The 26,473-nt window shown below is 40.7% G+C and overlaps 1 protein-coding gene across 2 annotated transcripts in view; it reads left to right on the top strand.

Moving 5' to 3' along the window:
- Positions 1 to 16,708: 16,708 nt before the first annotated feature.
- The window catches only part of TRPC3 (transient receptor potential cation channel subfamily C member 3), a 54,449-nt gene continuing 44,684 nt past the window's right edge, over positions 16,709 to 26,473 (top strand). The window contains exons 1-2 of one of the 2 annotated variants that reach the window (XM_008689485.2): positions 16,709 to 17,476; positions 24,025 to 24,213. In XM_008689485.2, the coding sequence (XP_008687707.1) occupies positions 16,709 to 17,476; positions 24,025 to 24,213 (957 nt within the window). The remainder of the gene's footprint in view (positions 17,477 to 24,024; positions 24,214 to 26,473) is intronic. The other variant, XM_008689484.2, reaches the window with a different exon arrangement.

Raw genomic sequence — 26,473 nt, 5'->3', positions numbered from 1 at the left:
AAGGTGCGCGATATGGAGTGTGGTGTAAGTTTGCCCAGTCGCCTTGTTTCTCGACGGTCCATTCACAGTTAGGGGCAAACTGAAGCCAAATCCCCAGGGGAGAGTGGGCGCGGGGCAGCCGCGGGAACTGTTTAATGCTAACTTTGGCTGTAGTTCCCAGGCGACTCAGGGTCAGTAGCTGTTTTCTTTTTAAAGGAAGGTAGAGGTCGGCACTGTAGTGTGTGAGAAAAAGCAACTTTTCTCAATTTCCAGATCTTGGAGCCAGCCTTAGCAGCTATGAGACATAGGATTAAAACAGAGCACTTAGTTTTATAGGGTGCATGCTACTTGTCTTGTCACATACCCTGGCCGTACCAAGGGGTTTAACTGTCTTTTTTAGGAAAAACGCACAGACCTAGGTACAGAACTTGGGGTCAGACGTGGCGGGAGGCACTAACCGTCTGGGTGGGGTAGTGGTGCTTGGTGAAGGGACCGAGGTTATGCAGCGCCCCCTGCTGTCCTAGAGCTGCCACATAGGGCGACCTCTAGACCGACCTAACCTCGCATTGCTCTGCCGGCGCAGAGCCCGCGCCTGGCCCTTCCGGATTTGCTTATTAAAAAAAAAAAAACAGAAATCGGCGGCTAGAAGTAGATCGCCTAGGGAAGCGTTCTGATTTAAAATGAGCGACGCATCCCGATGCGGTTCAGTTATTGCCGGAAGATTAGCCTGGAGTGGAAATGGCCCAGGAAATGGAAGGAAGGTATATCCTTAGGGATTAAAGCACTGCCAGCTCGCTTCCAGGCCTCCCTAAGATTTGAAGACATTGTCTGTTTTTCCTTTTGCCAATTTGGTTTTTATAACCCAGTTCAATTTCTTGATTACTTAATTTTTTTTTTTCTGTTACCCTGAATCCACCCTAAAAGGGACACCACAGCCCTCTATCTAAGAAAGTAGGGTGGAGCAGAGACTACTCACTTTGCCTTTTGGAGTTTGAGGTCAACTGAACAAAATACTGAGGCAAATTCTCTCATAGACTTGTCTATTTGCTAATAGAACATTTTCTTTCTATTTTCTGACTTTACATAATTCAACAAGTAAACGTCCTAGTGTATTTACTTGGTAAAACGGTTGAGAAGACCCAGTCATTTTAAGGAGACAAACATTAATAAATGTTTCTTCGGGAGGTAGGGCAGCAAACTCTTTATGTTTGAGTCCTGTCATTTCTTAATGTCGGATACCTGTTTGATATCTGTAGCAAAATCCAGCTCTTTATTTCACCTTCAAGTAGAATATGGCCACAGTTTAACAACTCAGAAAGTGAGCACAGCAAGCCTGGGATGGAATTGGAGCAGGATAACCAGTCTCTCAAAGCCCCAGGGCCATTTTCAGTAGTCAGAATAGAATAGTTGGATTTAACAGTCAGCCAGGATGCTGACAATAGACTCCCACTTTTACCAAAAAGATTCCTCAGGGTAATCTTGTTGCTCTTTTCACTGCTCCGTGCTCCAGTATTCCATTTGGGAATTTTAAACAGACTGACTTAGGACAAAGAATGTCATCTGATATATCACTAATAAGACTATTTGAAAATATCCTTTGATAGAACTCTTGATTCAACCATTGATTCAAACCAAGACTTTCTTTTTCCCAATTGTTTGCAAACCTAGGACCAAGTAGTTTGTCATTGGCAAGATTACCTCATTCTCGAAGTTTTTAGTTATTAAATATATCTGATGAAACTCCAAGAAGGCATCTGAAGGCAGTTCTCATGATTTTCGACTCAAAGACATTTCTTTTTTTTTTGTTTTTTTTTTGTTTTGTTTTGTTTTTTTTTTCAAAGACATTTCTTAATCACCTGCATGTGCCAAGTGCAAGTTAAGTACAGCAAGCCCCGAAGATGAATATGACAACTTTTCTGCACTCAAGGAGTTTAAAATCTCATGGGAAAGAGGTGGAAATGAAATTGGGCATAAGCTATTATACTATAGATTAGAGTAAAATAAGTATGATAAAAACATACACACAGGGTGGAGCTATGAAGGGTCAAGTATGAAGGAGCGATGGACTGTGTAAGGTCATGGAGAAATCAAGGAAACCTTTATGGGCTCTAAAAGATTGGTAGGAGACAGAGACAGAGTGGGAAATTAATTGAAGCCCTTCCCCCAAAATGCTAGGCATGTCTGGGGAACATTAATTGAGTTTGGTTGGAACATAGAGTATGTGTAGGAGAGCAGTGAGATTTAGCTGGATGTATTGGTTCGGGGCATTAATATGGAGGATCTTGCCAGGAGGAGACAATAGGGAGCCATGGATGGTTACAGAGCAGCAGCAATTTGATCAGAGCCAGTCTGAGAGCAGGATGGATTGAAGTGGCAATTGAGAGAATGTCAATAAATAAATTAGGAGGCTACTATAGCTGTTCAGGCTAAGATTAAGATCTGTAATAGTGTAGTACTGGTGGGATAGAAAAGGGAGAGTTGGAAGACAGAATACACAGATAGGGTCTATGGGAATATGCAACTAACTGCCCATGAGGGATTTGAAGAGAAAGCAGGGGGGTGCCTGTGTGGCTCAGTCGATTAAGTGCGTGCCTTCTGCTCAGGTCACAGATCCCAAGGTCCTGGGATCAAGCCCCAGGGCAAGCTCCTTGCTCAGGGGGGAGCTTGCTTCTCCAGCTCCCTCTGCCCCCTTCCCCATTCATGCTCTCTCTCTCACTTTCTATCTCAAGTAAATAAATAAAACCTTAGGAAAAAAAAGAAAGAAAAAGCAGGGTCAGAGATGACTTGGTGATTTTGACCTAGATAACTAAGATCATTGATTTCATTGTTGAGAAGGAAAGGACAAAGAATGGGATCTGATTTTTCAGGTAATTCTGATTAGAGGTGTCAAGCAGGAAGATGGAATACAAGTTTAAAACTTGGGAGGATTTGAGAATCTACTGTCTCATGAGGCTAGGTGCTAAGTCATGTGAACATATGATATAACCCAAAGAAAGAGTGTAAAGAGAGAAACAAAGAGAGCTCTAGACTCTCTTTTCTGAAGGATTTTTGTTGTTGTTGTTTAGAGAGTAGAGGGAAAGTGTAGCAAGCAAAGGACACAGAAAAAGATGAAGGAGCAGGTGGGTACTAAGGCAAAGGCGGCTAGAAAGAACAGTTTCAAGAAAAGAGAAGAATTGACCCATAGTTGGCAAATACTTGATAAATCAAGAGAGAAACTTACGAGTCTACTCTTAGGAAGAAGAATCAATCCTTATATGTATTAACATACATGCACATAATCATTAGATTTCTCAGCGGTGTTATCTTTAAAAGAGAAAGACTTCTATAAAGGAAGATTCTGTTTAGATTTTCTTCAGAGGAAGTACTGCCAAAAATGTGTCATGACAAAAGCAGTAATTTGTGTTTATATAATATTTCATGCTGGAACTGGGAAGGGATCCCCTGTTCTTAGTGCCTGCCCTCTCTTGGGTCTGGTATACCCATAACCAGAGCATCTCTGTTTCTATTTCTCTGGAGATTTCATATCCTATCTCGCTTATAGGGGTGAGGGTATCAGTCAGTGGGGTAGAGATCTGGGGAAAGAGTTCTACATACTCTTCATATGGACTTTCACCCAATTCCCTTATTTTGGGCTCTTGCCTCATCTCTTCTTTCTGGGATTTCTTTTGCCTTCAATTTCTGGGTCTTTTCTGACAGTGAGCAGGGTGGATCAACTTGCTTCTTGTTATAGGCACTCTGGCACCCTGGTTGGACCTTCCTTATCTCCACTAAATCATTTACTTTTCTTCCAACTCGTGTTCTTTCCAACTTCATATATTGTGTAGTTGCAGATATTACAAATGTCTTCTGATTTCATGGAAGATGAAATCTGTGTTACTTTCCTCTGTTTTCCTTGCTGTTTAGGGGGATAACTTTGGAGAGGAGAAAGGGTAAAAGAGGCCTTTATTCTATCGGCTTGAAACCAAATAGCCCTACAATTATGTTTCAGGTGTTCATTTAAGCCCCAGTGAAGACTATACTATTAACAGGCCAAGATTGCAGAAGGAAAAATATTCTTAATCGTGACTAATCTTATTGGACAAATGGAATAGATAGTAAGCTATAAAGTGTGATATGAGGGTCATTTGAACTCCCCCACCTGAAGTCATCTTAGTACCACGCTTCCTAAATCTAACTAGTATAGAATATTTTGGGGGAAAAAATAGAATGTTTGAGTTGCAAAGGATTTCTTCTAGTCCAGTCTCTTCTTTTACAAACTGATTAAGTGAAGCTGAAGTTTGACCTCTAATTCACAGCAGCCCCAGGTCATCTGAAATCTCTAGGCTTTTAGGGCTGAGCTATTCACACCATGGCCTCCTTTGGGTTCAGCTTTTCTCTCTTCCTCAAAGAAATTTAAAAAAGCATTTACTCCTGGGAGTTATAACACAGGATACTACTAATTAGTATTAATTCATTTATGAGATCCAATTAATTCATCATTTCAATTTGACTGTTGATGGCCCATCAACTTGAGAAAGTTTTAAGCTAAGTGGAAGGACTAAGAATGGAAACAAAAGGAGAAAAGAATATCTCAAAATATAATTGACCCCCTGTCAAATGTCATTTATGGTTTTCTCTTTTCTTAATATCATCAAAGTGGTGAGAGGATCATGGAGCAAGACTGGGGGATCATCTGATGATGGGGTTAGAATTTTAGGGATTTTTCCTTACTGGCCTGGGATAGCAAATGTCTGTTCTCTCTCTCTCTCTCTCTCTCTCTCTCTCTCTCTCTCTCTCTCTTTCTCCCACCCTTCTTCCCTTTCCCTCTGCACCCCTCTTCTCAATATTCTTAACCATTGAGCTTTGCCTTTGCCTACAATATCCCATAAACCCCCTTACCCTAGTTGACAGTAAGCAATAAAACACCATGGGAAATGTAACAGGATGAAGAAACCTGTTTTTACTGGGCTCCTAGGCTCTTGGTAGGAAGGAGTACTTTTAACTTCCTGGCTCGGGATTGAGGTTGTCTCCTCAGGGAACATGCTTAAGTAACAGTGAATGGAAGATGAGCATTCTTCTGAGGAGAGAGGCTCTTACTTGACCAGCAGTCTTCCTTCTCAAGCCTGCCCTCAACACCACACAGTATAAGTCTGGCAGGGAACCTGGATTAGTGGCCTGTGCGGGGTGAGCATGTAGGAATCTGGCCCCAGATAGAAGATCTGGAGTTGTAGGGGCGCCTGGGTGACGCAGTCCTTAAGCGTCTGCCTTTGGCTCAGGGCGTGATCCCAGCGTTCTGGGATCGAGCCCCACATCAGGCTCCTGTGCTAGGAGCCTGCTTCTTCCTCTCCCACTCCCCCTGCTTGTGTTCCCTCTCTTGCTGGCTGTCTCTCTCTGTCAAATAAATAAAACAAAATCTTTAAAAAAAGAAGAAGAAGAAGAAGAAGAAGATCTGGAGTTGTGAACTATAGGGTGACCAACTTCAGACTTGGGCATAAGGGGCTCAGCAGTGACTTTATCAGAATAATTAGGATTGTTACAGTGTTTTGTCTTTAATTTAACATCGAGGTCAGGGACGTTTGTCTATAGTTACCTAGTCAAAAGAAATCCCCTGTTAAAAAGTAAACTTTCCCTTTTTTGTACTATTCAAATAATAGGTGACAGTACAGATTTGGTCTTGGCCTTTTAAAAAATGAGATTTAAATGTCCACAAGTATATGACCTGTTAAGGAAAGGACATGACGATGCTAATATTCTACACCAGTTTTGCATTTCTAAATATATTTTGTCAAGTTGTACTGATGCATATGGATTCTGTTGAAAAGTAGGTTGCAGGGTGATGAGACAGGAGCAAGCATCTAAAAACGTCAAACTTTTGACTTAGGATACGGATGATAGTGATAGAAAACCAGATCCCTTTGCTTCTAATAATAATAAAAGTATATACATATAAAATAAGTTTATATATATTACATAAAATATTAATATACATGTAATAGGATCTAATATATTTAAGTAGCCAAATATGAACTTCTCTCAGGTCAGTAGAAGTTTTCGATTTTATTACTGAGTTTATTTCATCTCAATTCTTGTTCAGTTACAGACTGAATTCATATTTGACTGCTAATTTCATTGTCACTTAATATTCCTGAAATAATAAACACTAGTTTTAGAAAGTATTGTGAAATAGTTTATTTTTGAAGATAAGCTTTATTATTAGAGCTTATTAATTTTAAGATTGATCCCCATATTATCCTGACAAACGTCACTTTAATATCAAAATCAAGACATGTAGAATTCATCAGACACTTTTTGTGGTGTAACTAAGATTAAATGTGATTAAGCAGAAATCTGCTTGGAAAGAAGAATAATATTTACATTACTTTAGTTTCTGATTAGTAATTTATATTATTCATGACTTCCATAGAAGAATTATTCTGATTCCCCTCCACCACTACTTCCACACATTATCATATGTGAACAAAAGTTTTCTTTAATCTGGAGGGGAAAATTGTCTGTTCCCTGGGTCTTCAGTGTTGCGGTTTAAGCACTCATGCATCTGTGCATCCATGGCTCCAACAGATAGATATTCATCAGCCATGTACTAAAACCAGGTATATAGAGACTAAGGGAGGCGGTCTCTGCCATTAAGGATGTTACAGTATCGTTGAAGAGCCAGGCAGGAAAACAGACAATTAAAGAGCAATGCCTGAGATGCCTGAGTGGCTCAGGTGGTTAAGTGTCTGCCTTTGGCTCGGGCCATGATCTCAGGGTCCTGGGATCCAGCCCTGCATCTGGCTCCCTGCTCAGTGGGGAGCCTGCTTCTCCCTCTCCTACTCCCCCTGCTTGTGCTCTCTCTTTCCCTCTCTGTCTCTCTGTTAAATAAATAAAATCTTTAAAAGAAAAAAAAAAACAATGCAACTGTCAGTTTAACAGAGTTGTACACAAAATACAGTTCCTGGAAGCAGAAACATCTAAGTTCTAAAAGGTACATGCGTTTAAGAAGTACTATCATGCCATGCAGGCAATGATTAGGGGTCTTCACCTCTGCTCCCAGTGGAGGAAGGAACACATTGTTAAGTGGCCTTTTGCTTTTCTGGTTTTGGCTGCTAAGGGGTCTGGCAAAGAGCTTTCATGAGAGAGATGACAAGGAAAGTGATTAAGAGGCAAGACCGGAGCTTTCCTTCTTAAATATACAACAGCCTCTTTTCTCTGACTTGGCGATTAGGGTATATACCCAAATTAGCATTGTCTAATAGATTTATTAAACTCATACCTAGAGGATTCTGAATATAGCACAGGCCAACAGAAACCGTCAGGAAATTAATTACTGTGGGGACCCAGATATCTCTCCAGACTTGTAAGTGCTGGAAGCTCTACCTATTAATTTTTTTTTTTTTTTGGTGGTATGAGAATCTTTAGAAATGAAAGCTGTGATTTCCCGTTTCTTAAATGGAGCTCCTTATCTTGTTGGTTTGGTTGCTATTGAAACAATGTGTTATTGAGCTGTTCGTGGTGTCAGTAGATGTGAGCTCAGCAGCAGGCGGTGTGGGACGTGGGACTCCCCATAGCCCTGTACCCTATACACCAAACAGTTGAACAGATTGGGCTGCCTTCCTCTAGCCTTGCATACTTGGGGCCCTTAGGGGATATCCTGGAGTTCAGAGTGTCTCCCACTCCACTTCTTCCCCTCTCCAAATAACATATATTAAGAGATTTTCAAAACATGTGTTTTTGAGGACACCATTGAGGCTGTTTGTGAGACGCCCTCCCTCCCTGTGAGGACACTCACACAAAAGCCGTAAGGGGTAGACGGGTAGACGTCGGGTGTCTCCAGAGGCAGCCACGTTGACTGACAGCTGCCTGCTTGCCAGGGGGACTATGAGGTTTGTCTATTTTTTGACTTTTCATCTCTGACTTTCTTGTCCTTTGTCAGCGCCTGCTGCTTCCCACCCTTATCATCGCTTCCAATTATCACCCCCCTCGACGCTGTAACATGGCCATTGCTCGCTAATGCTTTTCCCCCTCCTCTGTGCTTTTCGCACTACTTATCTTCTGTGGCTCCTTGTGCTCTTCTTGCCCTTCACAGAATGACAGACTGGATCCTGGCCGGTTGGCACATTCACTTCCTTCAGTGGAGTGAACAGCTTCTTCAGAACAACTTGGGTGTTATTCGCATTGCTTGGTTCACATTGATGGTGTTATTACTCTGTTTGCCAGCCTGCTAGATGAATCAAGCAGTTGGCTAATTCTTCATTTCAATAAAGGATTTGACTTCTTTAATAATGTTCATTTGTTGCTGAGTGCTAAAGAGATTGGGATTCAATCCAAAGAGCAGTTTTTGAAGCTGTTCTTTGTAGAACCCAAATGTTCCAAAACACAAGCTAAGCATACATTTTAATAATGTTATTTTGATTTGCAACCTTTATTCATTTTTTTCTTATTCCCCGGAGACAGCATGGTAGAGTACAGAGAGCCTTGGGAGAGGACCTCTGAGCTCTCTTCTTCTAATTCTTTATCTTTTAATGACCGTAAGGAAGTGACTTACCATTCTGACTGAATCTCTTTTTCTATAGACTTAGTATCAATTGGACAGAAATAAGAGTAGGCGCAGGGATGGAAACAAAACATCCAGACGCAGGTGTTGCAGGGTTAAGAAACTGGAACAACTTAGATGAGCACAACGTGTTGCTCCTGTAATCTACCTATAATAGGTCTTTCACTTGAGCTTCCCACCTGCTGACCAGGAGAGGAAAAAAATGAATCAAATCTCCATTCTGTGGTTTAAATTCATTTTTTAAATTTTGGGGTTTTTTTTGTTTGTTTGTTTGCTAAACAGACATTCTTATCCAACAAGTGAGTTAAACAATCAATAAATTAAGCAATTAAGTTAATTAAGCGATTAAGCAGTTACGTGAGTTAATAGGAGGAAAGACTTGCCCTACATTATCGCAGGGTTTAGGTCAACTAGGACAGTGTCTCCTTGTGCCTTGAGCTCATATCTAAGGGATTTTTGCTTGCTGATTCTCCCCCCCAATCTCTACAAGGGGTCGTAGTCTCATGGTTCATGTATACACCCTTAGTTCAGGGAACTCTGGGGAGATGCTGTGAAGCCAATTTCATTGATCCTTGATGTTATAAAGTAAATTTTCCTTTTAACAAATAGCGTCTCACTTGGATAAAATAGCTCAGGCTCTCAGAAAGTGCCCTCCCCCCCCCCCAACTGTCTTCTGTAGCATCTGGGCACTGGAGGAAGGGAGCTTATGTGTCCCCTGGAGGAAAGAAAGAGTTGTTGTCCTCATTCTTCTGGTCTCTGGGCGATGTTCATTGTCTACTTGGGTGCTGCTTGTCAGTGAAAATAACTCGATCTTGGCTGACTTGCCTTTGTTATAACCCAGATATGCTCCTTGGCATATATGGTTTGAGCCTGGCTCCCAGGAGCTAGAGAGCTCTAATACAGCTTACAGCACCAGCGGTGTCCCTAGTCAGGGTGCCGCCTCTCTGGCTCTCAGCACAGGGTCCACACCACATGGGAACGTAGGGTGGCTTGAGAAAACCCACACCATTCTCAACTTAACCGGGCTGGGCTCTCCTAGATCTCTTGCCCTCAGTGGTTCCTTAATTTCTTGGATCCACATCTTAATTTTTACTTCCCTTCTATTTGTTCTTTCCTCTGTTAGGACAGGAAACATCATGGCTTTGGTGTCGAAAGAGGTCTTGCCTGCATGATGAGAGCGCTCTGTGATTAGGTTCCTTCAGAACTAATTAGAGAAATAAAGGAACCGAGCAAATCTTTCTTCAAGACAATTTCTCTTTTTCCTGAATTCTGCTTGCAAAACCCCATTTTTCCTACAAAAAGCTGAAAATTACCTTGCTCTTCCTCTTTGCGCTCTTCTAAAATTTTTCTTCTCTACTTCTCCCCTAAACACACCCACTTAACTCTAACTAACCACTCCTCCCCACACACACACCTCTCCTGCTACCCCCACAGCAAGGTGTCCTGAGTCAACCAGAGCGAAGACATTGGATTTGGAAAGACCAAAGAGAAAAGCACCTTACTACTTTTTCCAAAAATACCCTTGATGGTATAGGAATACCCTTGACAGTATAGAAATGAGCAGGATAATGTGTTTTGTAGGACAGTGAAAAAATGAATCTGAGAAGCAAGAAAAACAAGGTTGGCTGGGCAGCAACCTTGAAAGTCAACCAGAGGATTCTAGTTTGTTTGTTATTGTTGTTTAAGACAAGTAAAAGCAGAATTTAAGAAGATCAAGATGCTGGGGATGGCTGTGGCACACAAGCAGGAAAATTGGGAGTAGCTTATGGCACTGGAAAGAATCTGGAGTCCAACAGACAGACTCCAAGTTGAAGCCCAGATCTGCATGTTGCTATATGTGTTACGGTGGGCAGGTTTTTTAATCTCAGTTTTCTCATCTATGAAAAGGAAGTACTAGCTGCTTCATAACTAAATGGGAATTAAATATGATAGTGCATGAAAAAACATACATATATGCCAGGTGCTGAGTAAAGTTTAGTAGCCTTCCTTCATGCCATCGCTGCTGGAAAACTGTTGTAATAATCCAGGTATGATTGGTTAAAGATCTGGAAGATGGTGCTGGCAATGAGAATTGGAAGGGAGGGTCCAGTACAAGAAACATTCCAAAGGAGAAGCTTTAGAACTTTGAGACTGACAGCATCAAGACGGTGAGTCATAGATGACCTTGAAGTTGCTTGATCTGAATAAGGAGGGGGTGCTTGTTAAGGAAGAGTGTGAGTTGGGACATTTTAGAGTTACCAGAGGACAGATAGTTGTACATGTGGGATCTGAGGCCAAGGGAGAGGATAGGGCCTGGGAAGAGATTTGGGAGCTCAATGGAACAGACTGAGTATTTACTCCCTATGGGTCACTGGATAATGAGAAATAAAGTATTACCTGACCATCCAGGAATGTGTGCATATATGAGGGGATATTTATTAATACTGTATTTGTTTAAAAAAATTCATGTAACCATAAAATAGGTTTAGAACACATGGAATATAGGATAATTGATTTTAAACCTATGTGAGAAATCATTTAGGAAGAGAGAAAAGAATGTACCAGAAATCTGGGGTAGAATAGTGATGGTAACTGAGCACTTTTGTTTTGTTTTGTTTTTTAAAGATTTTATTTATTTGACAGAGAGAGACACAGTGAGCGAGGGAACACAAGCAGGGGGAGTGGGAGAGGGAGGAGCAGGCTTTCGGCTGAGCAGGGAGCCCGATGTGGGGCTCGATCCCAGGACCCTGGGATCATGACCTGAGCCAAAGGCAGATGCTTAACGGCTGAGCCAACCAGGTGCCCCGGTAACTGAGCACTCGATCTAAGCTAAATTACCAGATTTCCTGGGCCCAAAAAAAAAAAAAAAAAAAAAAAGGCAAGGGTTATATAGTTTATAAATTAGCAGATTAAAGGAAGCAAACTCATCTAGAGAGAGAGGTCTATTAATACACAATTCTAGGATAACTTTAGTACTTGCATCCTCATAAAAGGTACAATGGACAAAGATATGACAACCTCTTTAACCCTTTAAATGCACTTTTGAAGATGACATAGTAACCTTTTAAAAATATCAATCCTTGATAAAAGCAAGGGCATGACATTAGAGAGTCACTGGTGAAGGCATTTTGCAGGCTTCTTATTTACTGTGAGTCAGGTGACTTGCTTCCTGAAGTTCAAATTTTAAATGTTAATAAAACATGGGGAACTAAAACAACATAAGGCTGCTTGTCTCTTAGGCAACACTGCTCACACATGTTATTTCAACTTCACTTTTGGCAGGGCCAGTAAGACAGTGTTTAAAGGCCTCATAGTGTGGGGTCATTGATTCAGGATAATCCCATTGTTTTTGTCCTGGAGGCTCCCAATCTTTAGTGTGCTTGGGAATTTCAAAGGGTGCTCACTTAAAATTCATATTCCTGGGCGCCTGGGTGGCTCAGCCAGTTAAGCGTCTGCCTTCGGCTCGGTTATGATCCCAGGGTCCTGGGATAGAGTCCTGCATCAGTCTCCCTCTACCCCTTCCCCCTGCCTGTACACTCTTTCTCTCTCTCAAGCTCTCTCTCACTCTCTCTCAAATAAATAAATAAACTCTTTTTAAAAAAATAAAATACATATTCCATAGTCCTACCCTGGAGAGATTCTGATTTAGTTCATCTAAAATGCGTCCCAGAAATCTGCATTTTAATAGGCACTCCAAGTGATTTTCAGGCAAGTTGTCCTCATGTCACATTTAGAGAAAGTGTTAGAAATCAAATGAGTTTATGTCAAATTTATGAAAACTGAGGAATATTACTTGTATTTTTACCTCTGAATGCATTGGAGCAAAGGGTTGCCTTTGGGTACACCAAAATATTTCTTAGAAAGAACTTTTTATCTGCTTAAGTATTTGAAAGAAGTACCATGAACCCAAAGTTTGTTTCATATAGCATGAATTTTTTTTTTCTTAAGATGTATGGTCACCGTCTTACTCAGCTTGCGCTGTCAACAAAATACCATAGCCTGGCTTAAACAACAGAGGTGTTTTTGTTTTTGTTTTGTTTTCACAGTTCTGGAGGTCAGAAGTCAGAGATCATGGTGGCAGTATGGTCAGGTTCTAGTGAGAGCTCTCTCTTCCTGGCTTGCAGATGGCTGTTTTCTTGCTGGAGTGGGGGTGGAGTGGAGTGGGGATGGGGTGGGGGGCGAGAGGTGGGGAGAGAGAGGGAGGGAAAGAACATGAGAGGTCTCTGCTGTTTCTTCTTACAAGGGCACTGATCCCATCATGAGAGCTCTACCCTTATAACCTCATCTAATCACAATTGCCTCCAAACCTCCCAAAGACTCATCCCCAGATGCCATCACATTGGGGGTTAGGGCTTAAACATATGGATTTGTGGGGGGACACAGTTCAGTCCATAGCAGTCAGATATTACCAGCCATCCACATCAGCCTGAGCTTGCACAGGGACTTGTCTGGTTTAGGTCAGTGGTACTCCAGTGTTCTTATAAGAAAGAAGGCCCTGTGCAATATATCCTTGCAGTGCTGAATGAGACAACCCACTGGATGGGGATCTGAAGGGAAGAAAATGTCTGGCAAAATGATTTTAGTGTTAGTATTACTAAAGTGAGACATCCTCTCCCTTTCACCCTCATTCCTTCCTTATTTCTCATGCTAGAGGAGATGCATTGCCAGGACCAGCTGAGATTGGGGCATGTTTATGAGTTGTGGACAAGTTGAATTCAATGTGACTCATACCATTCTATCATTCCAGATTAATGAAGCTTGTTTTGCCTAAAACTGTAAGGAAAGTTGTTGTTGTTGTTTTTTAAAGGCACTTCCTACATGGATTCACCATGAAAATAAGAAGCATTAGATCAGCTCTTTTATTTGAAAAAAACCAGCATAATTTGTTCTAATTCAGAAATCTGACTTCACACTTAACTCAGTGTTAGAATCTTTTAAAGACAAAATCAAAATGTCTCATGTGACATGTGTTGTATAGTACTAAAATCCCACATTTCAACTCATATACACAATATGGAGATACTAGTTCTGAAAGAGGAAGATATACTAAGAAAAGCTTTAAAATATTAAGAAATGCAAAGAAAAATTCATTGAAGAATCATTTTCTGGTATTTTCAAATCACACTCAAAAATGTGGGGTTTTAGTAAGTGATTTTTGTTGTAGATAGCAATCATTAGATAAAGAGCACTTTCCATTAAGATGTGACACTTTAATAATGAGTTTATTTCCCCAAAGATAATGTATCTGAGTATAGATTGGAATTCTTCAGACATACATACTCTGCAACTACCTTCTGCGGTTATAAAAAAATGTCAATATATTATCATTGGTAAGCACAAAATTCATCTTTTATACCATTTGGAAATTCTAGCCATTTGAAGAGTTCCAGTTTGTAGCTTCATAGCAAAAATATTAACCCGATAAAGTCAGTACCGTTAGTAGTCACAAAACATGCTCACCTACCACAATAACAGTATTTACCAGATCGGTTTAAACCATTTTATTAACATTGTCATAGAGTTTGGTTTTGCAACAAGGTTCTCTTCCATGCAGTTCAGTGAATGCTATTTCCCAGTTCTTGTCCACCTAAAAGTCATCCTCATACCAACACACACAGACACACACATACGTACACACACAACATACCCTATCCCCAACCCAACCTTGCACGTCTTTGTTCTCACACACAGCCACACATTCCACACACTTCACTCTACATGCTACCCTACACAAGACACATCCATACCCTACCGAAAGGGCATTTATGTAGCTTCAGAAAGATTATAATGTAACGGTTGCCAATAAGCACCATTAAAAACATGAATTTTATTTTTATTTATTTTCATTTTTTAAATGATTTTATTTGAGAGAGAGAGAGAGAGAGAGAGCACGCACAAGCAGGGAAGAGGGGCTGAGGGAGAAGCAGACTCCTTGCTGAGCAGGGAGCCCAAAACGGGGCTCAATCCCAGGACCTCAGGATCATGACCTGAGCCAAAGGCAGACGCTTAACTGACTGAGCCACCCAGGCACCCATGATGAATTTTATTTTTAATAAAAATATTCAAACTATGGATAAAACTATTAAAATATACAAAAGGGTGACGTGAAGAGCAACAGTCTCCCTTCTCCTATGACTCTAGTTCCACTGCTCAGAGCCCAGGTACCACAACAATTAAAAGCCTCTTGTGTTGCTTTCTGGAAATTGCTACCAATACATATATATGTGTGTACGTACATATATGTACATATATAAAGGTGTGTATATATATAAATACTATATTTATTTAATTCTTAAAAGTTGATCTCCCGACACTAGTTGAGCAGTTAGAATGGGGTGCCAGTCTACTACTGTCACCCTTGGAGTTAATATGCCTCTCCGGACCTCTTTGGTTATCACCTCTGTAGACCCAGGTTTGCCTGGCCATGTTCCCTTGGTTTCCATGGGAAACCTCTGCCAGTGCCTTCTGTACTCCTCTATTGGTCTAAGGCCGAGAGAGGTGAGAATTGAGTGGGGGCCGGTAACTGCCTCTGACTTCTTCTGTGCCCAGACCCCCAGGGAGAGGAACAGTGTCCTCTCTAGCTAGTTTTCAGCTCCTGACTCAGAATATTGTTTTATCGATGGTGGAAAGTATTTCTGGAATATATATTATAGAAGGAAAGCATTTTTCTCCCCCAGCCATTCACTTTTAACTTGTCGCTATTATTTGCTTTAAAGCCGGTAATGTAAAAAGAGCTTTATCTGGTATTTTTGGTGCAACTCATACAGAAAACAAAAATCACAGATATTTTAAAGGAGCTTATCTTAAGCATTTCAGTCAGCAAGAATGTTAGAACTGGGTAAGAGTAAAGATGCAGATTTGTATTTATAATAAGCCATTTAAATAGTAAAAGTAATCACAATGTTAAAAAAAGTAATCACAGTGTTAAAAATTATGTTGTTTATTTAGCATCGTTTTTCAGAGACTCAGAACTTCTAAAAAAGCTTTTCGTTCATGTGCTCATGGGGAGACACAGGAGCACTTTGTAAATTTCCATTTTACATCTGGGGTAAGGAAGTCCAAAAAAATGAATTTACTCGCCATCACAGAAATTAAAATGTGAACCTGAATCACTGTAGGCATCACTTTCATAATGCAGCTAAATCTCAATGAATGTGGTTGGTATTAGGTACATTGTTCTGGATATACAATTAGTGTCCAGTCGCTTTATTCATAAAATAATAGTAGTGGGGTTTGTTTGTTTGTTTGTTTGTTTGTTTGTTTCTAGAGAAAGGGGGTGGGAAGGAGCAGAGGGGGAGAAAGAGAGAAAGGGAGAGAGAATCTTAGGCAGGGTCCTTGCCCATTGTGGAGCAGGATGTGGGGCTCTGGGCTTGATCTCACAACCCTGAGAGCATGACCTGAGTGGAAATCAAGAGTCAGAGGCTTAAGGCACCCCAATGCCTGGGGTGCCTTTAAACCATAAATCATACCATATCCTTTTACTTCAAAGAGGGAATTATATAGTATTGGTAATTAAACAACTCTTATTACAAAGTAACAGTTATTTTCAACAAAATAAGTTTAGATGGATGCTCTAATTTTATAATTGCTAAATCTTGTCTGTGTCATTGAAAAAAATGAATCTTGCTGGTTTTTCTTTTGGAGGGTTAGGCAAGATACCTCTAAGAGAAAAAGGTAACAAAGGTAAGATCCTGAAAGATTCTTGGCCTAAATCCTAGGCTTTTTCCCCCCTGTCAATTATTTTATTTAGTTAAAAATATACAGTGACTTGAGAGGAGTCTTCTGGCTTAAGTCTTGAAAAATTTGCTTTCTTTAGCCTTGAATCCTAGTGCTTTGGTGCCAAGAACCTGGAGACCTCTGTTTTCAAGACTTTAAGACTAGTATGGTTATTTATACAAGGTCCAATGAGTTCCGTCTTTACCAGGGCCACAAGGGAGGCATGGATATCTGGACATTGTTTATATTATTTCTTCTGAATGCCATTTTCTTTTGAACAGGAACCCTTGTTCTGATAGGCTACCGGCTCCTTTCTGGGTTCAAGCAGCCCATATTAGGTACAGGTGTAAATTTCAGGTGCGTTCTTTAGCAACTGACCTAGCTGCCGGCACGCCACGGGTCGGCTGTAGGTGCTGTGTACTTGGAAAGGGCTGGATATGTGGGAGGAAGCAATACGCCCTAATAGTCTACAGTTGTTTTTCATTACTGTTGATTAGGTCCATGGAGGGAAGCCCATCTCTGAGGCGCAAGACGGTGATGCGGGAGAAGGGCCGGCGCCAGGCGGTCCGGGGCCCGGCTTTCATGTTCAATGACCGGGGCACTAGCCTCACCGCGGAGGAGGAGCGCTTCCTTGACGCTGCCGAGTATGGCAACATCCCTGTGGTGCGCAAGATGCTGGAGGAGTCCAAGACGCTGAACGTCAACTGTGTGGATTACATGGGCCAGAACGCGCTGCAGCTGGCCGTGGGCAACGAGCACCTGGAGGTGACAGAGCTGCTGCTCAAGAAGGAGAACCTGGCGCGAATCGGCGATGCCCTGCTGCTTGCCATCAGCAAGGGATACGTGCGCATCGTGGAAGCCATCCTCAACCACCCCGGCTTCGCGGCCAGCAAGCGCCTGACCCTGAGCCCCTGTGAGCAGGAGCTGCAGGACGACGACTTCTACGCCTACGACGAGGACGGCACGCGCTTCTCGCCCGACATCACTCCCATCATCCTGGCGGCGCACTGCCAGAAGTACGAGGTGGTACACATGCTGCTGATGAAGGGTGCCAGGATCGAGCGGCCACACGACTATTTCTGCAAGTGCGGAGACTGCATGGAGAAGCAGAGGCACGACTCTTTCAGTCACTCACGCTCGAGGATCAATGCCTACAAGGGGCTGGCCAGCCCTGCTTACCTGTCCTTGTCTAGTGAGGACCCGGTGCTCACCGCCCTGGAGCTCAGCAACGAGCTGGCCAAGCTAGCCAACATAGAGAAGGAGTTCAAGGTAAGTTCCATGCTCCACCCGGGCTACCCTGCACGCTCATCCACTCTCCTGCTGCCGTCTTGTGCCTTCCAGAGTTTGCTCTGGAGTCAGTTTTGCCCAGCGGATTTAAAATCATGAGAGATTGGAAATGTTCAGAAATGATCTGATGATTTCCCCCTCTCAGCATGGTGCTGTGATAAATTCTCTTTGGGGTTGGGTATATACTGGATCAGAGAGCTACCGTTATTGTGCTGTTCTGTGTGGATGAGCATTAAGTAAAACACAAGACTCCCCCCACCCCTTCTGTTTAAAGGAGGGATTTGGTGTGACTTTTTGCCTCCCAAATTCTTCTTCCTCTTCTGTAGTTAGTAGCATCGTGACACACAACACAGAAGGGTATTTAGTTTTGCTGTTTATTGACCCAAACATCAGTATATCCCTTTAGATAGGAAGTTAAAAGACTAATATGAAATACAATTAAAGTCGTTTTATTAGTATGACAAAAATGCCTCTCCCTGAAATCCACAAATGCGTATTCAGAGTGGTGAGCCATAGACATTGGTCAACCCAGAAATAGAAGGATAGTAAATTGTTTTGTTTTAATGGATGAACTTTTTTTCTGACCATCATTTCCAGTCAAGCAGTATCAGTATTTTTTAAGCAGTGTTATTTTTTATAAAAATTATACATTAATGATACAACATTTTAATCTTTTATTCAGTTGCTGCATTCCTCCAATGCATTTTGGATGGTTCTACCTATTAAATCTGGGACAAAAGGAGATTTCATGGTTCTGGTGAAAGTCAGACTGTTTTTCAGCAGGTTCTTGTCTCCTGTTGTCCACCTAAGAAGATTATTGCAGACATCAATTCCTTAAATTATTTTCTGGCTGCTGAGTTAATCTGCTTTTTAGTGTTGTAGTGTCAGATCACAGAAAGAGTGATTATTCTGTCTTTCAAATCTTATTACAGTTTTTCATACTTAAGTGAGATTCGCGCAAATGCAACTAGCAATATAATTCAGGTTAAGGGGTTGCAAGAAAATGGTATGAAACAAAGAAATGAGCTATTAAGCCATGCAAAGACATGGAGGAACCTTATGTGCATATTACTAAGTGACAGAAGCCAATCTGAAAAGGCTACAGATTGTACAATTCCAACTATCTGACATTCTGGGAAAGGCAAAACTATGGAGACAGTAACAAGATCAGTGTTGCTAGGGGTGAGTGGAGAGGGAGGAATAAATCAGTGGAGCACAGAGGATTTTTAGGGCAGTGAAAATACTCCATGTGATACTATGATGATGGATACATGTCATTATACATTTATCCAAACCCATAGAATTTACAACACCAAGAGAGAACCCTAATGTGAACTATGGACTTTGGATGATTATGATGTGTCAGTGAGGGTCCATCAGTTGTAAGAAATGTACCACTCTGGTGAGAGATGTTGATGATTGAAGCTATGCACGTTTTGGGGCAGGGCATACATGGAAACTCTATGTACCTTCCTCTTAATTTTATTGTGAACCTAAACCTGCTCTAGAAAATGGTCTTTTAAAAAAATCGTAAAAAAAATGGCGGGAAAATTTGGCATGTTTTTTGTTTCCCTTTCCATACACACCAGATCACGTAGATAATCATCAACCCTCATCTTGTCCGGGTAGAGATCTGGCCTTAGTGTAATTTTATTATTCCATTAAATTTTTTTCTGATATAAAAGCTACACATATTTATTGTAAAAATGTGGGAAAATGCAAAGAAAAGATAAATATCACCTTATATTTACTCTCTTTGAAGAGATTCATTATATGTCTGTATTTCCTTGGACTCAAAATGAATTTATTTATTTATTTATTTTAGACAGAACTCAGAGCAAATTGAAAACTTCAAATTCTGTTTAGAGAGAATAGAAAAGCATTGAGGTAAAATAGTTTTAAATATCACTATTTTGACATAGTAATAAAAATATAATTCTAAATTTATTTGTCACTATTTCAAATGTCATTCGAGCCTTGTTTTTTGCATTTTACTTGATAATATATTGAAAAGCTGTAAAAGAGATTCTACAAAAGGGAATATTTTCTAATATTATGCTTTAATAATTTATAAAAGATGGTGATGTTTGCAATTCTGCCCAGAGAAGTCATCTCAGTGAAGCGATAGCTTAAAAATTTGTTATTCATAGTTTTCCCCTGAAGCTGGTTAAAACTGTATTGATAGTACTTAGAACCTCCTTTACCCTGACTTGAAGAGTCACCTCTGATAACCTTTCAAAAAATGTGGGAAAATATTACAAGAGGCAAAAAGAGAAGAAAGCACAACCGAGTCTAAGAGGGAGTCCAGAAAGCTACCAAGTTATCTAAGGATATGCAAAAATCATCTAAATCTTACAGTTCCCTTTTCTGAACTGTATGGAAAGCACTTGTGTAGCATAACCCTCTCTGAGCCAGAATACAGATGGTTCTTCAGAAGTTACAGTCTCTAAGGACAAGTCTCTCTCCCCTGACTAAATGTTTCTTTGCTTTCCTGTTCTTGCCTGTCCTTATTATTCCTTGCATATCTGCCTTCCTTTCATCTCTTTGCCCTCTTGTCCTATGCTCCTGTCCATCTGTCAGGGCTTTGGACAGACGGAGAAAATAGTGCTTTCACGACACAGACCCCGAGACTCTAAGCTCGGAAAGGGCAGTGGAAGTGAAGCTCATTTCTGAGGCAAACAGGTAACCTAATTTGCCCTATTCCGTGCGTTCACTATATTCTTTCCATAGAGACCACACGCTTAAAATACTAGCCTCGAAATGAAAAAGTAATGTGTTCCCTAGTGAAAAAGAGGTGATTTTTTTTTTCCTTTTTTAGACACCTGTACCTATTTTATCTTATCAATGGTCTGTAAGATTAGCATCTCACCCCTCAAATTGCCATCACTTAGGTGCTTCCGAGAAGGGTCTCAGGCAGCGTGCAGTTTTCAGAGTTCCTGGAAGAATACAGGAGGCATGATGCCGAAAACATATGAAGGTCATTACCCCAAGAGGTTGAACATTCTACGATATAGATTTAGATAAATTAATGGAAGACAGCTTGGTGACAGGTTATTAAAGAAATAGTTTGGGTGTGCAAATGATGTTTGAAGCTATTCTGAGAAACAGAATATTGGACGTGATGGACTCTAGGTCTAATCTGCCAATTGTCAGTGGTAAGAAAGCTAGTCATTTATTACGCTGTGAGGATGCAAAGTGAAGTTTCTTAATTCTGAGTCAATGATGCACTTTTTTTTTTTTTTGGAAAAAGAAGAAGGTATTTGCCTCCCTGGTGCCTCAGTTTTCCTCTCTTTAAATTAGAAAAGCAATTTTAACTTACATCACAGTAGGGCCGTGAGGAAGAGGTAAAGAAATATAATCCAAGGGGCGCCTGGGTGGCACAGCGGTTAAGCGTCTGCCTTCGGCTCAGGGCGTGATCCCGGCGTTGTGGGATCGAGCCCCACATCAGGCTCCTCCGCTATGAGCCTGCTTCTTCCTCTCCCACTCCCCCTGCCTGTGTTCCCTCTCTCGCTGGCTGTCTCTATCTCTGTCAAATAAATAAATAAAATCTTAAAAAAATATATATATAATCCAAAAGCAAGATGGCATTTTATAAAGCAGGAAGATAGCCTAGGAGTCCTCTGACTGTACAGACATCTTACTTTACAAATGAGAAAACAAAGCCTATTAGCCAAGGACCCATCTGCTAAGCCTAGATTTAGGTGTCTTGGGTCCCAGGCCTAGATATTCTATCTAACGCGCTGTACCTGATAACATTCAAGTATTTCTATAGTACCTGTTGTGTACTAAGCATGCTGTAAGCATATAATCCTCATAGCAGCAATATTAGGTAGGCTTATTCTCATCAGAGAGGCTAAGTAATTTCCACAGGATCACACAGCTAGTAGGCGGTAGAAACAGTGTTTGAATCCAGGAAGTCTAGCTTTAGATTTATGCTTTTAACTACTATCCTATCCTGCCCCTTTTGTTAGTAGGGAACAGATCTGGCCAAACCAAACCTCCTTAGAGTTGAATTTCAATTTTTCTCTTAAAGATAAAAAGGCATTAGAATGATGATTAAACCATAAACATTAAAATAAGTGTTGCTCAAACCTGTAGACAGGTTGTGACAAGGACCAGACATCCTTGTTCTTTCCCTGGCTTGCACAGGCTTCAGGCTTTTGAGTTCCTCGCTCTATAAAGAAGGTAGCAGGTCCCTCCGGTAACTTCGTGGAAAGCCGTGGTGCTACGAGACTGGCGCAATGAAGATGATTAAGCAGAACTAAATTAAGAGAGAATGACTAGAAAATGCAGACCAGACAAATGGGCCAAGTCGTGAAGTAACATAAGGCAGGACCTCATGGTAGAACTAATATAGTCCCCTCGGGGTGCAATGTGACTTCGGAGAGTTCCTTTTGCAACTGCGAAACAGCTGTCTTTAGCTGGCGCCCTCAATCTTTCCCTGGGAGCTCCACATATATTGATAAAGTGGCATCCCATGACCACGATAAAAGAAATTGCCATTATCTACAGCGTTGATTGTTTTCTGCACTTGGGCAACAGACTTCTTCCAGCAGGAAATGCTTACAGTGTTATGAAGACAAAGTGTTGTTTTTGCAACTTTCATGACTACCGGTTATGGTTTCTTGATTGATGTTTCTGTGGATGTGAACAAACCACACAGCTTTCTTTAAGGCAAGACAATTTGCTGATTATGATTTTTTGAAACAATGAGTTATTATTTAGGTGTTACTGCAGAGGTGGCCACTGTTTTCTTCAGGCATTGCAATAGTCTCTCTTTTTTTCTGGTCAATGGAGAAATGGTCATCCTATGTTGCACCAAATCTTATAGAACAGTCTGAACTGAGGAGTAACATGAGGAAATTTCATCTAAAGAAATTGTATTAAAAGGGGAGCTTTATATGGAAACAGACATGAATTTAATACTTCTGGATGCTATAATAAAATATTTCATTAGTCTTTCAGGAATGGAAGGCAGATGGATGTTTAACTGACACGTCATCTGCATAGAAACCAGAGACTGAACATTTTATTAATTTTATCAGTTGCATGGCACCAACTTGAATGGAAACTAAAGATTGAAGTTTTTATTCATTTTATCTATTCTCTTATGAGGGGAAAAGGATTAACTGTAACTGTTCCTTATCTGAATTTCTGATATCTGAAATGGAAACTATTCTAGTCTGTGTAGACTTTAAACAGTCTCTCTTCCTTATTTTAGTCAGTGACGTGATTTTTGCCCATCAAATTAATTGTTTATTTAAAGGAAAAAATTCAAATTCTTCATGTCTTTTTTTTTTTTAAGTAGGATTTTCAGAAGCCTGGAAATTCTGCTGTGCTAGGTATTACTTGATTATCAGACACATATAGTATCTCGGGCCATATTGAAACGGGGAACTCTATTTTCTTCAAGTATGCCAGATTAAGACCATCATCCGATTAACTTTCTTAATGGGCTAAAATTGTAGTGAAAGCCATAGAAGTAGAACTGGGGTTTCTGAAAGTAAGATACTTTCCCAAGAGATGGTCGTTGATACCTTGACTGGAACGAAAGGACTAGAAATAAAACTCCATTCAGAAGGTAACAGGGAATGCTGCCAAGTGACTTCCTTATACCAGTCCATGCACTATATAAATATGCTAATGAAATTAAAGATTCACAGATTATTTTTAGCAAGGTGTTAGTTCCAGTGGCCTGGAACTGTTTTCTCAGGTATTGGTATTCTGCAACCCTTGAGAATTCAATTACGGATAATCAGACATTTCTTTCCTTCCAGTTCTGTAGGACATGATAACCTTCAGACAAACAAGGAAAAATACCTCCTCCCTCTGTTGGTACCTGTCCATCTCTTTACATTCACTACAAACCAGTCATCCTCAGACATAAATGTGTATCACAAACACACAGAGGGTGTGTTTACACAGATTGCTGAGCCCATCCTCAGTTTCTAAACAGGAACAAGTGGGGTGGGCTCCAAGAATCCATTTCTAATACAGGTCCAGGTGCTGTTGATGCTGCCGGTTTGAGGACTGCACTTTGAGAAGCTGTCTCCAACAAGGCCAGGGAGAGTATAAACTGAACTAGTTATTTTCATGTATAGTCAATCTTCTGTGTCAGATCACCACTTTAGAACAATAACCATTTAAACAAATTTTCACTACTGAAATGGTTTTGTTTTGGCTTTAAGGAAACTATTGTTTATGTAAGAGAGATGTAATGCTTTCTGATCCTTTGGTCTGTCAGCATTAGTGTTTAGCCAACATCTCTTAATACAAACCGGTAATAAACGTGCGTACGGTTTTCAGAACTGTCTCATACGGGTGGGCGGATTGCAGAAGGTACTGGCTGAGATTGCGAGAGGGGGCAAATCCTGCCTGTGTCTAATTCAGCAAGCCTCGCATCCTTGTAGGAACAGCAGCTTCCTACCCAAAAGAAGGGACCCCTTTTTTGTAATTCACAAAAACTCTAAACACTTTCTATTGAAGTAAAGCAAATTCCTTGAATTAAACTTTAAACCTCTTGTTCTTAGAATGACTACCGGAAGCTCTCCATGCAATGCAAAGACTTTGTAGTGGGTGTGTTGGATCTTTGCCGAGACTCAGAAGAAGTAGAAGCTATTCTGAATGGAGATCTGGAATCCGCAGAGCCTCTAGAGCTACACAGGCATAAGGCTTCACTGAGTCGTGTCAAGCTTGCTATTAAGTATGAAGTCAAAAAGGTGAGTAGCCCACTTTTATCCAGCACCATATTGGAATAAACATGTAATATCAACTATGCCATAATCCCAGGAAAATTTTTTAAATAATAAAGATGTTATTGATAAAAGACTTTTTTTTTTCCTTCATGAAAGAGATTAAGTGAAATGTGGTAAAGTTATGAGTCAAGTATCTAGCTTCTGCGATCCTTTCCACTTTTTGTCTGCTGTGAGACCTTGGATAAGTCCTAAAACTTCTTTACACTTCAGTTTCCTCATGTAAAAGAAGGATAATATCTCTTATCTATCTCAGATAATATGATTTCGGTGGATTAAGACATGCAAAAGAACTTTGTGAACTGCTCATTACAATACAATTAAAAATAATAAAATGTTACTTGTATACATTTTTGTAAATCACTGTTACAACTGTCGTGTTAATCCTTGTGACAAGCCTATATTATTATCCATTTCACCTATAAAATAGGTAAAGTAGTTGATGACATTTCTATTCTACAAGGAAACTGAGGTTTTCCAAGCTTAAGTAATAAGTCTAGGTCACAGAGCTATGGATACCAGAAATACAATTTATGATTACTTTTTTACTCTATTTATTGCAGATAAACTGTTAAGTGTATGTATTTGCTGCTTATATGGGGCTTTCAGATAATTCTTGAAAATTGTAGTTATGATGTTTTACTATAATAAAAATCTCGGTTATCTACAACCTAGCAACATTTATGTTAGATAACTGATATTTTTTTGTACTCTAAGAATAACATCAATAAGTCACCAAGAAGTAAGCTGTAATCAGGAACAGATCTAGTTTCATGAATTTTGGTTAGTCTCTGTATAGCTGAATTTTCTCTCCTCCCTGCAAGGTGCTTAAGAGAGCAGGGAGCCAGCCTGCAGGGCTTCAAGTCCTGAGTTAACGACCTGTTCCCTATGTGGTGACGGGCATGTCACCCAACCAGGCCAAGCCTCAGTCTGCTCAGTTAGTGAAATAGGGACCCTAAAAGCAACTACTTTTTCAGTTGTTTATAAGGTTATAAGAGCTAATGCATGTAAAGTAATTAGTACAGGTCAAGTACATGGTGATTGTTTAACATGTATTAGCTAATAACATTTCTGCATTATGAAAATTCATTCTCAGAATGATGACTCTTAAACAAGTTCAGCTTTTAGTCATCAAACACAGATTTCATGTTCATTGTGTTCACTCCAGTCCTCAGTAATCCAGTCCTCAGTAACAGACTACAGCCGATTTAGGCAGAAAGGAATTTAGTAAGGGATCTGAGGAGACCCACAGAATCATTAGGAGAGGTGGAGGAACAAGCATATCTAAGTTGTGCCTCCAGAAACCTTACTCAGAACCAGGCCCAGAATGGACGTCTGTGCATATGCCTCTGACCCGTGGAACCAAGGCAAGCGTGGGCACCCTACCAGCAAGTGAGCACGAGGGAAACTTCCTCTCATTCCTTTTCTCTTTTTGTATGTGTGCACGTGCGCATGCACACACACACACACACACACAAATTCTACCACAATGTAGAGAACTTTCACATATAGTGTTCATGTTTTCAGCCAACCCTTAATCACAGATATCCCCTCAACTTAATAAGACAGGGAGATGTGAAGATTCTTAGTAAATACCGATGTAAAATAACTTTTCAAGGAATTATCATTTAAAAGTAAATTGGCTCAGGGGCGCCTGGGTGGCTCAGTGGTTAAGCGACTGCTTTCGGCTCAGGGTGTGATCCCAGCGTTCTGGGATCAAACCCCACATCAGGCTCCTCCACTGAGAGCCTGCTTCTTCCTCTCCCACTCCCCTGCTTGTGTTCCCTCTCTCGCTGGCTGTCTCTATCTCTGTCGAATAAATGAGTAAAATCTTTATTTTTTTTTTTTAAAGATTTTATTTATTTATTCGACAGAGAGAGACAGCCAGCGAGAGAGGGAACACAAGCAGGGGGAGTGGGAGAGGAAGAAGCAGGCTCTCAGTGGAGGAGCCTGATGTGGGGTTTGATCCCAGAACGCTGGGATCACACCCTGAGCCGAAAGCAGTCGCTTAACCACTGAGCCACCCAGGCGCCCCTGAGCCAATTTACTTTTAAATGATAATTCCTTGAAAAGTTATTTTACATCGGTATTTACTAAGAATCTTCACATCTCCCTGTCTTATTAAGTTGAGGGGATATCTGTGATTAAGGGTTGGCTGAAAACATGAACACTATATGTGAAAGTTCTCTACATTGTGGTAGAATTTGTGTGTGTGTGTGTGTGTGTG

The sequence above is a fragment of the Ursus maritimus genome, unplaced genomic scaffold (assembly GCF_017311325.1).
Source record: "Ursus maritimus isolate PB19 unplaced genomic scaffold, ASM1731132v1 scaffold_11, whole genome shotgun sequence".
NCBI classification, from domain to species: Eukaryota; Metazoa; Chordata; class Mammalia; order Carnivora; family Ursidae; genus Ursus; species Ursus maritimus.
Note: the sequence above shows the minus strand (reverse complement) of the source record. Positions and strands in the feature narration are given on the sequence as shown.